The sequence below is a fragment of the Rhinatrema bivittatum genome, chromosome 17, assembly GCF_901001135.1.
Source record: "Rhinatrema bivittatum chromosome 17, aRhiBiv1.1, whole genome shotgun sequence".
NCBI lineage: Eukaryota > Metazoa > Chordata > Amphibia > Gymnophiona > Rhinatrematidae > Rhinatrema > Rhinatrema bivittatum.
In genome coordinates, this window is record NC_042631.1 from 11738989 (window position 1) to 11752640 (window position 13652).

General features: G+C 38.5%; 1 protein-coding gene across 1 annotated transcript in view; it reads left to right on the top strand.

Moving 5' to 3' along the window:
- Nucleotides 1-229: 229 nt before the first annotated feature.
- The window catches only part of SLC17A6 (solute carrier family 17 member 6), a 33494-nt gene continuing 20071 nt past the window's right edge, over nucleotides 230-13652 (top strand). The window contains 4 exon segments of the mRNA XM_029582788.1: nucleotides 230-315; nucleotides 2874-2949; nucleotides 2951-3127; nucleotides 4075-4193. Coding sequence (XP_029438648.1) covers nucleotides 230-315; nucleotides 2874-2949; nucleotides 2951-3127; nucleotides 4075-4193 — 458 coding nt within the window.

The following is a 13652-nucleotide window of genomic DNA, read 5'->3' on the forward strand; positions in this document are numbered from 1 at the left end:
GACTTTCTAACTGTGCCTGGGCACGCGGGTCTACCAAGCAATCTGGGGTTTGCCAGGTGACATTCCGTTCTCGCTCTTGCTCTCTTCCTTGGAGGTTGCCTCCAACCTCCTTTCACCAAAAAAAAAAAAAAAAAAAAGTTAGAGGTGGAAACAATATGAGCAAGCATCGCTGCTCTTAAAAAGGTGTCACGTAACAAATTTTAGAAAGCGAATTGCATTCTCTGCCGGAATGGATTCGGTAAAAGACACGGTTTTCTCTCCTGTCAAAAAGAGGCTGAAGAATTTGGCTGGCAAATCCCTGGGTCAGCTTTACAGGTAAAGAAATGAAATTGATTCACTCGTATTCCGAGAATAACTTGAAATAGCTCATTGGACAAAAATTGTAATTTATCGGTCTGTCTATCTGTTTGTCGTGATGTAAAGAATATGGTAGATTCATTTCGTACCTGTGTATATTTTCACTCATGCGATTTTTTTAATATAATCACTCTTCTTTCCTTCCGTTCTTTTGCTGAAATCAGTGACAATTCAGTAGAGCGATTTAATTAGCATGCACGCCTCCATATTTGGTTCTCTTTGCCATTTTGAAATGAGTTCATCACATCAGCATCGCATTTTTAGATCATTTGGCACTAGCGGTATGACTTACAAGCATAATCTCTGGAAATGTATTTCAAAAAGAGAAGAAAAAAACATTATGCATTTTCGATTTCCCGATTCCCCTGTGAAATTCCTCCTTTGGAAACCCGCATTGAACTCATAAATAATTAATAGCCAGCGATTCCAGTTTCTCCATCTGATGTGTGGGAACCGGCACGCGCACCCTCCTCCTCCTCCCCGCCCCCCCCGTGTACATATGCATATATGTTTATACACACACATACACATACACAAGAGATGGAAAAAAAGATAGCGCTGGGTTTACACGAAATCCCATAAACATATACACACACATTGCAGAACTATGTCTGCACAAAGGACATCCATCAATGCTATTTGAATTACTTCAGTATGAGAATTAATTCTTCCTTTATATTTGCTAACTTTACTACATATGTGTATAAATTCTATATGAGAACCAGAACTGCGTCGGTACATATACTATTCCGCTTTATTTTTAGTGATTTTTAAAACCAGTCTGCTCAACGTTTTGGATTAAAAACAATATAATGAAGGTATGCGCAGTATACCTGCACTGGAAGTCTTGCATATGCATAAGGACTATTTTTTTTTTTTTTTTGCTGCGTCTATAGGACGTTACTTGTGAAAGTCACGTACCTTTATCAAGCGAATTCTGCAGCTTAGAGGGAAGCACTGCTTTTTCTCAGAACATGTTCTGCACGATGTTGATTTTTGTTTTTTTTTGCATATTTACTTACATGAAGCCACACATTCAGCAAAGTAATATTAAAGTACTCCACTTGTAATCACTTTTGCAGTAGCAATGCCATAAAGAAGAATTAATTCTATTAAGGAACGAAATGCTCTTTTCTTAACAACCGGCTAGAGTTGGTAAAAACTGAACATTTTTTTTAAAATAGAAAATAACAGTATGTAGACTGAGTTGCAAATAATTTACAAGCGTTAGGGTTTTTCTGTGAATGTTTGGGTTTTTTTAATATATTGAGAATACGACCTAATAGGCAACACATTAGAATAATTTTTTGTTCCTGACGAGTGAATGTATCATATCTTTTATCCCACAAAGGAATTCAGAAATAGAAGTGTCCCTTTTGTTATGAAGTGAATAAAACAATACAACCAGGGAACACTAAGTTATTTCTTGTATGCATTCGATTTATGTATTATTTTTATATAGTAGAGCTTTACGTTATGTTATCATTTCATGTAGCTAAAATAAAAAGATGAAGTTTAAATAGTTGGACTCACAAAATAAATTAGTATATTTTGCTTTATGTTTCCACCTAGCTTTACTTTTTGCATACACTAGAAAAATAACCCATAAAGCTTTCCATCTTGTACATGTCACTATCACAACCTACAACTAAGATTAGAACATGCCATCCCTGCTATTCAACTTGTATTGCAAATGGGAGCCATTGTTATGCAAGGATATGCAGATATCATTGTGAAATATAAGTAAAAAATATACTTTCAATTCATGTAGAATATTTATTAAGATTTATGAGGTATTGCAGCTGTGATTTAATGCCTTCTTAACTTTTTTTCCCCCTAAAATATACATAATAAATACACATATCTAGTCCTAGATTATGTGTCTGATTTGCTGCAGTCATAAAATAGCAGAACATGTTTATTAAATGGCGGTCAACTTTGCTGAAACCTCTTCTAAGAAATCGTAATTCAATCTAATTTTCTGTATTTTTTTGCAGCGATTTCCTGTCATATCCCATGTACTAAATATATGGCCACCTATAGCATCACATTTTTGAGTCTGGTTTAAAGAGTAATAGGTTTTGGACAGCATATACGAGTGTGAATTTATTTAATTAATTTCTTGATCTTGTGACATGTATCGTATCTTATTCCATTTCGTTATTTTTTGTACAATTTATATCTTATTTATGCGTCTCACTATATATGAATTATAAAAATCCCAAAATTTTAGGTACTGAGGCGACTTCATTAATAAGTCTGTAGGAGAAATATGGCGTTCTTGCAATGTTGCTCTTTTGAATGAAAGCGGAAATATGAAAGCTTTGATGGGGATCTGGCTCTTTTGTTGGTTTTAACAGCATGAAAATAAAATTAAAAATACGGTTTCAAATGTGAAGGCTCAAAATGAAAGCTAAATTCCATATTGCTGTCTTCAGTTTCTCCATGAGAATGGACACGTGCATGCCCAGTCTGCTAAACCCAGTTCAATGAATGCCATCTTTATTTTTGGATAGAGTTTTGGAGAAGAAATCGAAAAACGAGGAGAACATCGAACTGACAGAAGATGGGAAACCCCTGGAAGCGCCGGAGAAGAAAACCCCCCCTGTGTGACTGCACGTGCTTCGGGCTCCCACGGAGATACATTATTGCCATCATGAGTGGCTTGGGATTCTGCATCTCTTTTGGGATCCGCTGTAATCTGGGAGTGGCCATTGTGGACATGGTTAATAATAGCACCATTCATCGAGGAGGGAAAATTATCAAAGAGGTTAGAAAGTGTTGGCACGTGATCCGTATCGTTCCCCCCTCCCCCTCCCCCTCCCCTCCACCTATAATACAAACCAAAATGGACTCCCCAATTATTTACATAATTTCTCAATCCTTTGCGTTTTTAGAGTCTCATTTTGGGATTTGGTTAAATGAAGATTAACAGACATTTAATTTTAGCCGGAGTTAATATGAAAAGAAAGGATTACTAAAAATTCAGCAGAGATTAGCCCTTCAGAGCCCTTTTTAAAAATAGGTGCTATCAACCTTTATTTGTGTTTTATTTTACTTAATCCTGGAACCCCGTTCATTTTAAGATTTCTGGAAATAAATCCTTTTCTACGTGGTAAATAATGAATCCGGAAACATCTAACACCACAAAATAAGCGAGCGATTCTGTCTATTCTTCTATCGTACCGATAAACTGATTATAAATATTGTAAACCCCAATGGTTCTGAGGCTAATCAATGAAATATATAGCGCGTTCTAATTAAAACGCAGAATCCCCTATTGGTAGAGAAACATTACTATCTTTTATGCTAGTTTTGGTCAGCAGAGGAGAGGTAACTGTGTGAAAGGCAAGGGTTACTACAAAACTGCTGTCACATTTTCTTTTCAATGCCTATCATGTTTTATCATCTCCAATGTTTTAAACTCAAATTAGTCCAGAAAATATTTATTCCTTCAGAGGAAATATCTGTTTTGTGGATTGTTGATTACCAACGTTATCCAGATGAACCGAACGTTTTTCCTTTTTTTTTTTAACCTTTACAAATGAGTGAATTTGTATTGTTTTATTACTATTATTATTATTATTATTATTATTTAATCCAATCTGCTTGACTGAAAACAATTTTCTGTATTTGAACTCAAGCACTGCATCCAGTCTATGCTTACATGTAAAAACCTCATCACTTTCACTCTTCCTTGCTTCCTTGGACCTGAAGAAAGCCAAGTTTAACTGGGATCCCGAAACGGTGGGGTTGATCCATGGCTCCTTTTTTTGGGGCTATATAGTCACTCAAATCCCTGGAGGGTACATCGCATCCAGACTGGCAGCGAACAGGTAGGGTGAGAAACACAGTTATTACTTCTGCGGGGATGAATAGAAAGATGCTTTGCTTTACATGATTTAGCTTGCATAACGAATTAGACTGAAGGATTTTCGGAAAGGGAATTTCCATTAATCCTCTCCGACTAGTATTATCCTTGGTGAGCTAGTGCTACAATAGATTATAAATTAAATCCAGAAAGGAGGAAAGAGTACGATGCTTGATTTTGAGGATTCTCTTTGATAGCTGGAATCCTGGAGATGCACATTTTTATGGTAGATATTTTGGTAAACGAGCATTTTTACCAAAAGGTCTGTTACAATGTCTAGTATAACAATAACGCAGACTGATGAACAGATAGTAAATGTGGTCTGTTATCGTTAGAAAATATTTAATGACATTGCAGTTTTGGATCGATTCGTCATACATTCAAGAATCAAACCATGCCAGTTTAAACGTGGACTAAATGTAGGTTGTAGAACAATGAGAAGAGGGAAAGGTATGTTTTTAATGTAGCAGAAGGAAAATTAATTACAATGATATTTTTCTTTTCAAGATGGTCCTCATCTCGTGAAGGATTTCTGTAAGGCTAATCAATTTTTATTTTTTTTTAAATCATTTAAAAAAATAAAGGAGACAGCAATATAGTTGGACTTGCAACAAAACTGCACTGAGCCCAGTCTTCCTATAATAAGATATATTGGATCCATTCTGCATATAATGAAAGGCCTAGGACAGATGGTGCATGGACAGTAGCAGAACCCTGCTGTCCTGTTTCTATGGTATTTGGCAACCTTTCAAGCACCTAGGGTGAGATTTTACCTGTTTAATTAGCTCCCCTGAGAATTCGAGGCGGATAAAGCGCCGAGCTCCCTGTGAAATATCACCAGCTAACTATATATACCTTAGGCTGTTGTATATAGAAAGGGAAGGCCTTGCTACCAGCTCTTCATTCGCACTGCGATGAGGAGTCAAGAAAGGCGCAGACGTGCGGAGCAAAATGCGGAGGTCTCAGCTCCTATCTTGCTCCACGAAAAAAAAAAAAAAAGGCAACGTTGCAACTCTGACGGCCACATTCAACAGAGAAGTGTCAGCTCTTCATCCCTTTTAAAATGAATGCAGCTGCTGCAGAGAGACGGTTTGCTGGTTCAGAATGAAAGCCTCGGAAGCCCGAGGACTCATCTCAGTAACGCCATGAAATAAATAAACCTCTCCTGCATACAATTCAAGTAGGCATTGTGATCAGTTTAATTAAAGGCGATATATAAACAACATTATAGGGAAAGATCAGCAGATCATAAGTGACTCTCTTTAGGAAGGAGTGAGCATGATTTTAAGTGATTTTTTTTCCCCTTTGGACCCCTGAATCCGCTTCTTTACATTATCCAAGAAATGAAATTTACTTGTGAAGATTCACTATTCTCTCAATTACGTTTTTTTTCTCCTCTCTGACTGGCTTTAGACTGTGAGGTGATATAGAAGCAGACCAGGCCGACTGCCTGCGTTTTAGTCGTGGCTTCTCTGTTAAATTATGAATAGTGCAAGGCAGGCATGGGGTCCAATGAATGATGAATGAACGCTTACTGTTGGCACAAAGGTCTCTGAAGGAGACTGTCAGATGCTAAAAGTGTGGGCAGATTTATGAAAGATAGCAAACTGTTTTTCTGCTCAGATTTTGGTGCCACATTTTTTGGACTGAAACTGTGGGGGCTTACACCCCGTGTCTTTCGAAAGTTTTCCCACAAACTTTGCGTTGGTGTAAAACCAATTGTTCCAGCTTGATCAATGAAAACATCCCCTTATGATCAAGGAGGGAGGCGCAGGCATACAGCTTTAAGAAACGAGTCCATGTCCCAGAAGGCATGGCGGGGGCTATGATGAAGTTCTGGAAAAGGGACAGATTTACATAAGAATTTATCAAGGAAATTGCACCGTGGAAAGCCAAAAATACGGCTGAAAATGTTGCTGAAATTTGTGCACCAGGGCACAGAAGGAAGACGTCTGGACTTTCCCTAGTCTTTTACTTTACAACTGCCCTGGTCACATAAGGTTGCAATTCATATCTTTTTCGAAAGCACTCTCGCTAAGCTTAGGCTTTCAAACAATGCATGCTGAAGGGTTTGCAATGGCGACAAATTGTCAGCTTTCCTTTGGCTATCCACAGCGCAAAATCCTTTATACATCAGAAAAGCCAAATGGTTGGTGCCCAAACTGTTCCTTTCTCTCAAATTAGAAAACACATATATTCAAGGAGAATTGCTTGAATAGTGCAGAGCCTGTTTCTTAGTGCATCACGATACATTCATCCAATATAAAAATCTTCATCCCTGCACGGTTCCTTCGGGGAGGCAAGGGTTGAAGGAACACGATCTCTGTTTATTTATAAATCATTTGTGGTCTGCATAAAAACGAATGGACTTTGACATCTTAACATTAACCCCTATCTGACATGAGTTTCTTTGCGAAACTCCTTCCATATGATTAATTTAATTCTAAACAAAATCAATAAAGCACCAATTGTGAAATAGAAGACGCTAACATAAGTGGAAGCCTTGTAGGGTGAAAAGCAAATCGAAGCTTAGAAGCAGTTGGCCTACAACTCTTCGAGAAAAGCAAAATGAGCGTCTAGTTCTCAACTGAATTTAACAAAGTCGTTTTTACAGAGGGAATTCTAGAGCTTGTAAAGTTAATGAATAGGGAAGTTGATTAGATGCAGTAACAAGTGTTAGGGGAGGAAAGGTAAGACCTCCTTGTGGTGATACTGTAAACGACTCTGCCTCTGGACGCCAAATCAGCCAGAAATCCTGCTCTGATGTCATCAAGGACCCAGAGCTAAGGCTGGGGAGCTTCCATTCGGAGGCGATTACTAACAGCACCGTGAGGTCAGCATTGGTTTACATTGCTTCCCTAAGCAGAACAGCATTAGCTGGGAAGAGGTTCCTCTTCCTCCTATTTAATCAAAAACCTCTTCAAATAATAATAATAATAAAAACCCCAGCAATTTTATCCTTTAGAGCATAATTGTGTTTTTTCCCCTTCTATAAACATTGACAATATTTTGCAATAAATCTCCTGCAGTTCCAGCAGGCTTAAGAGTACTTATCCCCCGAATCAGTCAAATTGGTCAATTTAGGTGCTGCGCCTGCTTAAACAGCCACAAATACCCTTTGCATCTTATATACAGAAGTGCGTTAAACCTTTCAATCAGTGGATTTGGAGTGAGGGAGATGTCTGTGGTATTTCAGACACAAGGATGCAATACTATGATCTCAATAAATTAGGGGGCGGGGGGGGGTGATAAAAACATTTGGAGGCGAAAGGGACCGGTCGGGGTTATTGTTTAGATGAGTTGCAAGGTCTTTATCAATTCAGTTTCCCAGCCCTTGGATAAAATTAATACATTCTGCGCTTTCCATGTCCTGTTAATCTAAAATAAAAGCAGGTTACAAAAGCGATAAGCAAAACACATTTTCCGGCAGGGGAGAACCCGACTATGCCATATGGGCCTCGTTTTGAAAGCAGCACTAAAAATGCGCCCCCGGAATTACTATTTTCGAACGTAATATGGTATTTAGCTGCCTTGAAGCGTAATCCGCATGTGCATTCAATAAGTTATTTTCAAAGCCTCACTATCGTCTCGAAGGTTTTTGTAGCAAAATTACGAACAGAGGAAAGCAAGCAGTTCTGGTCTCCCGTTGCTGCTGTTGTGCATTGGAAGATTTCGATGTCTTACAGGGTCTTCCCCATTTTGTGTTTAGTAGGTACGTACTCCCGGGGGGCGGGACCTCCCTTTGTCCTTTTTTTCTTACGATCTTACCTTGTCAAATGACAAGAACAGCACCACGGACAGCAATTTCTCAACTTGCGAAAGTCCTTTAAGGTATAACAGGCCTCTAACCGGTCACGGTCATGGGGGGAGACAGTTGCCTTATGCCCTCCCCTCTTACATTTTCTGTGGTTAGTAATGAAGCTTTTTTTTTTTTTTTCAATTTAATGATATGCCAAGGGATTTATTTTAATAAAAGAAAATCCTTACATGCTGACAGCAATGCCTTGGCACGCTTTTATGAGATTATTTAGCGGGGAATCTGCTTCCATATTAATGCTTCGCAATAGCCACTCCCACTCCCCAAATAAACAAAACGACCTTTGCAGCTCTTAAAGAAATATGCGCATTTAGTTTTAAGATGATGAGAAACGGTTTAACTTAGGATTTTAAAAACTACATTTTATTCCGCCTTAAATCAAATATTTACCCGTATTTATTACGTGTGTTTCTTATAAAACATTCTGTACATTTGCAAGGTTACGGGCAAATTCTACAAAGCTATTTTAATTAGAACTTTTTTTTACAGGCTTTTAATGGTAACACTTGAGACTCTTAAAAGAGAATGAAAATAATAGGTTATAACAATGCCTATACATAATTTCTAAGACCATTAGAAAGCCATAGACAGACTCACAAGTTTAATTGCTTGTACCTTTCACCTTTTCACTTAATAAATATGCTTCCAAGTTTATCCTTACTGTGGTGATTATACTGTGGTGCCTTTTAAAAAATGAATTTGCTTCTGCAGTGTAATCAGGTAAGAAACAGAGATTAAGTAGTTTAGGAAAATACAGTATAACAAAAGTAGTTTTCAAGCTTGCTCACTGTACAGAAAATAGCTTGCACAACAGATAATTTAATCAATAGTGCTATTGGACCATTTTATTAGAATATATTTATTTATTGATTGAATGATTGTGTAAAGCTTAAATGAGTTACAAGAGCACACTCATAAAAAAATACAAACAGCGCAAAACATAACAGAAGTCAAATGCCTGCTTTTTCTTTTTTTTTTAAGTCTTTAACATTACCTAAAAAGTTTTTGAACAATCCATCAAATGCAGCGCTTCTGGAAGAGTGTTCCAAGTGACAGGAGGAGCAACTGAAAATGTAGTCCCCCTAGTATCTACCCGTTGGTCCTGCCTCTCTTAGAAGATCTCAATGATTGTGTTGGGTTGTATATCTGCAACAGAGCATTAGCCCAAGGCTGTGAATCCAGTCTGCAGTTTGGGTACCAAGAATGCAATTTTAAAAATGATATGATAGTAGACAATTGACCAATGTAATTCAGCCAGAATGGGAGTGATATGATCCCTCCTGTTATTTCCTGATATTAAGAGAGATGCAGAGTTCAGTAGTAGTTGCATTACCCTTAGAGTAGCTCCTGGAAGGCCAATATAAATTGCACTGCAAAAGAGGATACATTGAATCCTGGACCACTGTTCTAAAGTCACCAACTTCTAACAGGGTTTAAGCCATGCAAAACACGAAGCTTAGAAAAACCTGACTTGGTGCAGAGGCACCCTAATGATGAAAAGACAGGTGTGAATCAATCCAGACACCTAGGCTCTTGATACAAGGTAGAATTGGAAACACAACACCCTCGATGTTCAGGGTTGCCAGAAAAGGATTGACAACATGCTGATGGATTATAGTAAATTGTGATTAGTAAACATTTAGAGCCTGGATGTTATGTTGCAACCATTGTCTTAAGGTAGAAATACAGATCTGGACTAGTTTCACTATGTCAGTCTAGATAGGAAATACATAGATAAATAATTGTATATCATCTGCATAGATTCGATAACCTTCACAGAGGCCTGAAAGGATCTTATTTATTGGAGCAAGAATAGATTAAATAAGGCCAAAAGGACTGATTCTTGCAGTACATCGGTAGCTAAAGATGACCATCAGGAGTGTTGTTGTCCGATCCTCACTTGACATGTTCTATTGGATAAATAGAAGTGGACAACACCAGCTACACCACACACCACCAACCAAAAAAGGAGGATGTTGTAGTCTAGTATGTCAAACGCTGATGAAATGTCAAGAAACATAAGAATATAGCTTTTCCCACTGTCCAGCCCTCTTTTGAAGGAATCAATCAGAGAGACTAACAGTGTTTCTATACTCAGTGATTTCCTAAAACCAAACTTATAGGTGTCCAGAATCTAATGTTCTTCAACAAAGTCAACAAGCTGATGCAAAACCATTTGCTCAAGAATTTTAGTCAAAAAGGGCAAAGAATAAATTGGTCCGCAATTTGACATATCAAGCAGGTTAAGCCCTTCCTCCTTCAAGAGAGGTCTAAGAGAAGCCCTTTTGAAGGAGGATGGAACAACACCTTCCTTTAGTGAAAGATTAATGATGTTTGCTAGCAAATGAACAATAATTTCATTACATGCTATCAAAATAGAAACACTGCATGGATTTAATACACAAATGGAGGGATTGATGTTATGGCTGACTTCATTCACCATATTATTACAAACAAAATCAAATAAATCCCAACAGACCACTAATGTTTAGGGAGGATTATTAAATCAAGGAGGTACCAAGGACAAAGAAGCAACAATTTTAGAGAGTTTGCATGAATAGTATATCAAGAAATCCTCATATCCAGATAGTGCAGACTTGGGCTTGTCTTGTGTCAAATTTCTAGCAATCTGGAACAATTCTTTGGGATTGTAGCTGATAAAACAAATTCTCTTTGAGTAATATACTTTCTTAGCTTCATAAATTTGTGATATATACTAGTTTAGTGTTGCCTTAAAGAAAGGCAGGGAATCAGAACTAAGAAATTTGCACCCATGGCTTTTATTCTGTTAACTATAGCTTTTCTCCCTGCTTTTCTAGGAACCTTCTTTGCCATTTTTATCATTGTATTTTCAGTGATAGCCAAAATTGGACTAGGATGCTATCAGACCAGTAGTCACAAATAAAATTTGAAACAAATGTACTAGGGCTCTTTTGAAAGATGACTCTATTGGTGCCCTAAACTTACAAATGTACCAACAGTCTCTTATGAACTCATTATGGCTGTGGTTTCATACATATAACTAGGGTGTCACTATTCCAAGGCTTCCCAAACTGTTCTGGTGACCCCCACAGTGAGTTGGGCTATCAGAATATCCACAAGGAATATGCGTGAGATAAATGTGCATGCATTGGAAAACTAGAATATGCAAATTTATCTTATGCATAGTCATTGTGGATATCCTGAAAGTCCCACTGGCCCCAGGACAGTTTTGGGAAGATTTACACTATACTGAAATGTATTATATTTATCTCTTTTACCTGAATTTTCCCAAATGTAAATCATGATGGCTCTTGGATCCTCTGGCAATACAGATTACACCAAGGGGGCTCTATGCCAAAAAGTATTGTGGCTTCTGTAGCTTTAGTTCAAGTCTACATATTTCTAGCCTGAAACAGTCAAGCAAGCAGAAAATGGCAAATGTACCCTCATAATGATCAAATTTCAGATGTATACACATATGCAAATATTTAGTTGATGTGTAGCAGGAGACAATAACAGAATTAAATATATTGGCCATCTGTAGGCCATTGGCTCATCAGTGCACTGGTTACATTTTCTTCTTCAAAATAAAGTTTGTTGCATTCCCAGAGCACAGAAATGTCTTAAAGCAGAAACTTCTAATATTTTCTTGTTTTTTTTCTTATTATGCCAAATTCTCCTTTACTCTTCAATGTGCAGAGAAAAACATTTTTAGTTCATTTTGCTTTTGTTCCTTTCTGTGGGAAGTTTGGTTTGTTTGTTTTTTTTCATTTTGTTCCTTCTATTTGTTTTTTTTTTTCCATTTTTGTTAAATAGTGTGTCCTATCTTACAAACAGCAGGCACTCTTTGCACCCATGATTTAAAATTGTTATGCCTGGTAGAGGACACTGGCAGCCCCCCAGCATCCCCACTTGCACAACTTTAAAACGTTGCAACCGGTGTCCTTCCATATCTCCCTCCCTCCCACCAGAAGCCGCAGTCTTGTGCAATGTTGACAGAAACCCTCCCACATGTCTAAAGTGAAAATCATAATTCCCCTTCCTAATCCCCCTCTCTCAACTCCCAAGAGTTGATCCAGAATCTAGCCAGGACACAAGCTGTGGTCCTCATGGCAAAGTGTCTAGTGTTGCTCTGTCAGTAGCACTGTTGGTGCATGCTATCAGCGTTGTTGCCAAAGCAGCACTAGATTCTGGAAGGACACAGGTTTATAGTCCTCCCAATGTCTAACATTGCTCTGCCAGCAACACTGATAGTGCACATTAGTAGTGCTGCTGGCAGATCAATGCTAGACACTTAGCTATGACCACCATAGCTTGTGTCCTTCCAGATAGGTTTTGGATCCTTTTCAGGTAGGATGTCTTAGGGGTGGGGAGAGGTGATTCAGAAGGGGTGGATTTCAGCCCTGATTTTCACTTCAGATGGGTGGGAGGAAGATATCAGTGCCATGCCTGACTGTGGCTTCTGTTGGGGAGGGGTTGTGGGGAGGTGTCTGGCCTAATATGTTTAAAGGAATGAGGTACAAGGGGAAGCCAGGAGGCCCAGTGGCTCCCCCTGCATAAAAATGTTACATTGCAGGTGCAAGGGGTTGCCAGGGGTCAAGCAGTTTCCACCCCCAGTATAACAATCATGTAAGGGAGGATGCCAGGGAGATGCCAGATCCCCCCAGCATACAAACATCATGGGTGCAAGGGGGATGCCAGACGGCTGGAGGCTCCTTGGCAAAGTGGAAACATAATCCGCAAAAGAAAATATCTGGACATTTTTGAAACATTTCTCAAATTGTTGGATATTTTTAGATGAATCTAGTTTTTGGTTCATTTGAAAGTGGAAAGTGATTATTCAGAAAGCAATTTCTTTATGAAGCTGAATCCCTAAAAGGAAGATCACTTTTAGCATCTTTCTGTGAAATAGCTCTGGTAGATTTATTCCTCTGTATTTTCTCCTTTCACATTTATTCATTCATTTATTTATTTAATTCATGTGTAGAGTTATAGTACATTTTGCTCAGTATTTTGCATTCTTTTAGAAGCATTGGATCATTAGCCTCTGTCAGCACTATGAAGTTACTCAGCCGAGGAGAGGGTTTGCAAGTCAAGTAGATGCTTAAGACTCCAAGATGGGACTGTCGACAATGCATACATTTCCAACTCTTTCATAAGAAAAGGTTATGTAGGAACACAGTGTATAAATGATGGCTGAAAGACTACGTCTGGTCCGTTCAGTCCGGCCAATTATTCCTGTCCACACAGGCAAGGCAAAATCCCAGCCAGCAGCCATTAAGCATCAACACCTATATGATATCTTTTTTTTTTTTAATCCAAGACAGTTCTTCTCATCTTCTTCCTTCCAACTCCACCCTGCTGGGTCGCTCAGCATGAACATAACTAATTTTAGTTTCTAGCAGCATCCCTTGCCTTCCATTTCCAAGCACAATGAAGGTGCCACAAAAATCCAAACAGCGTTGAGAACCAGTGCAGCTGTTATTCCAACATCTGGCCACTTGGGTCCCTGTAGTCTTTCAGGAACACTCCCCAAAACCAATCTGCCATGCTGATCCAGTCAACATAAGAAGTGTGTGGTCTGCCACACCTGGTGAGCCAATGCATTTTTGCTAGGAGTTCTCG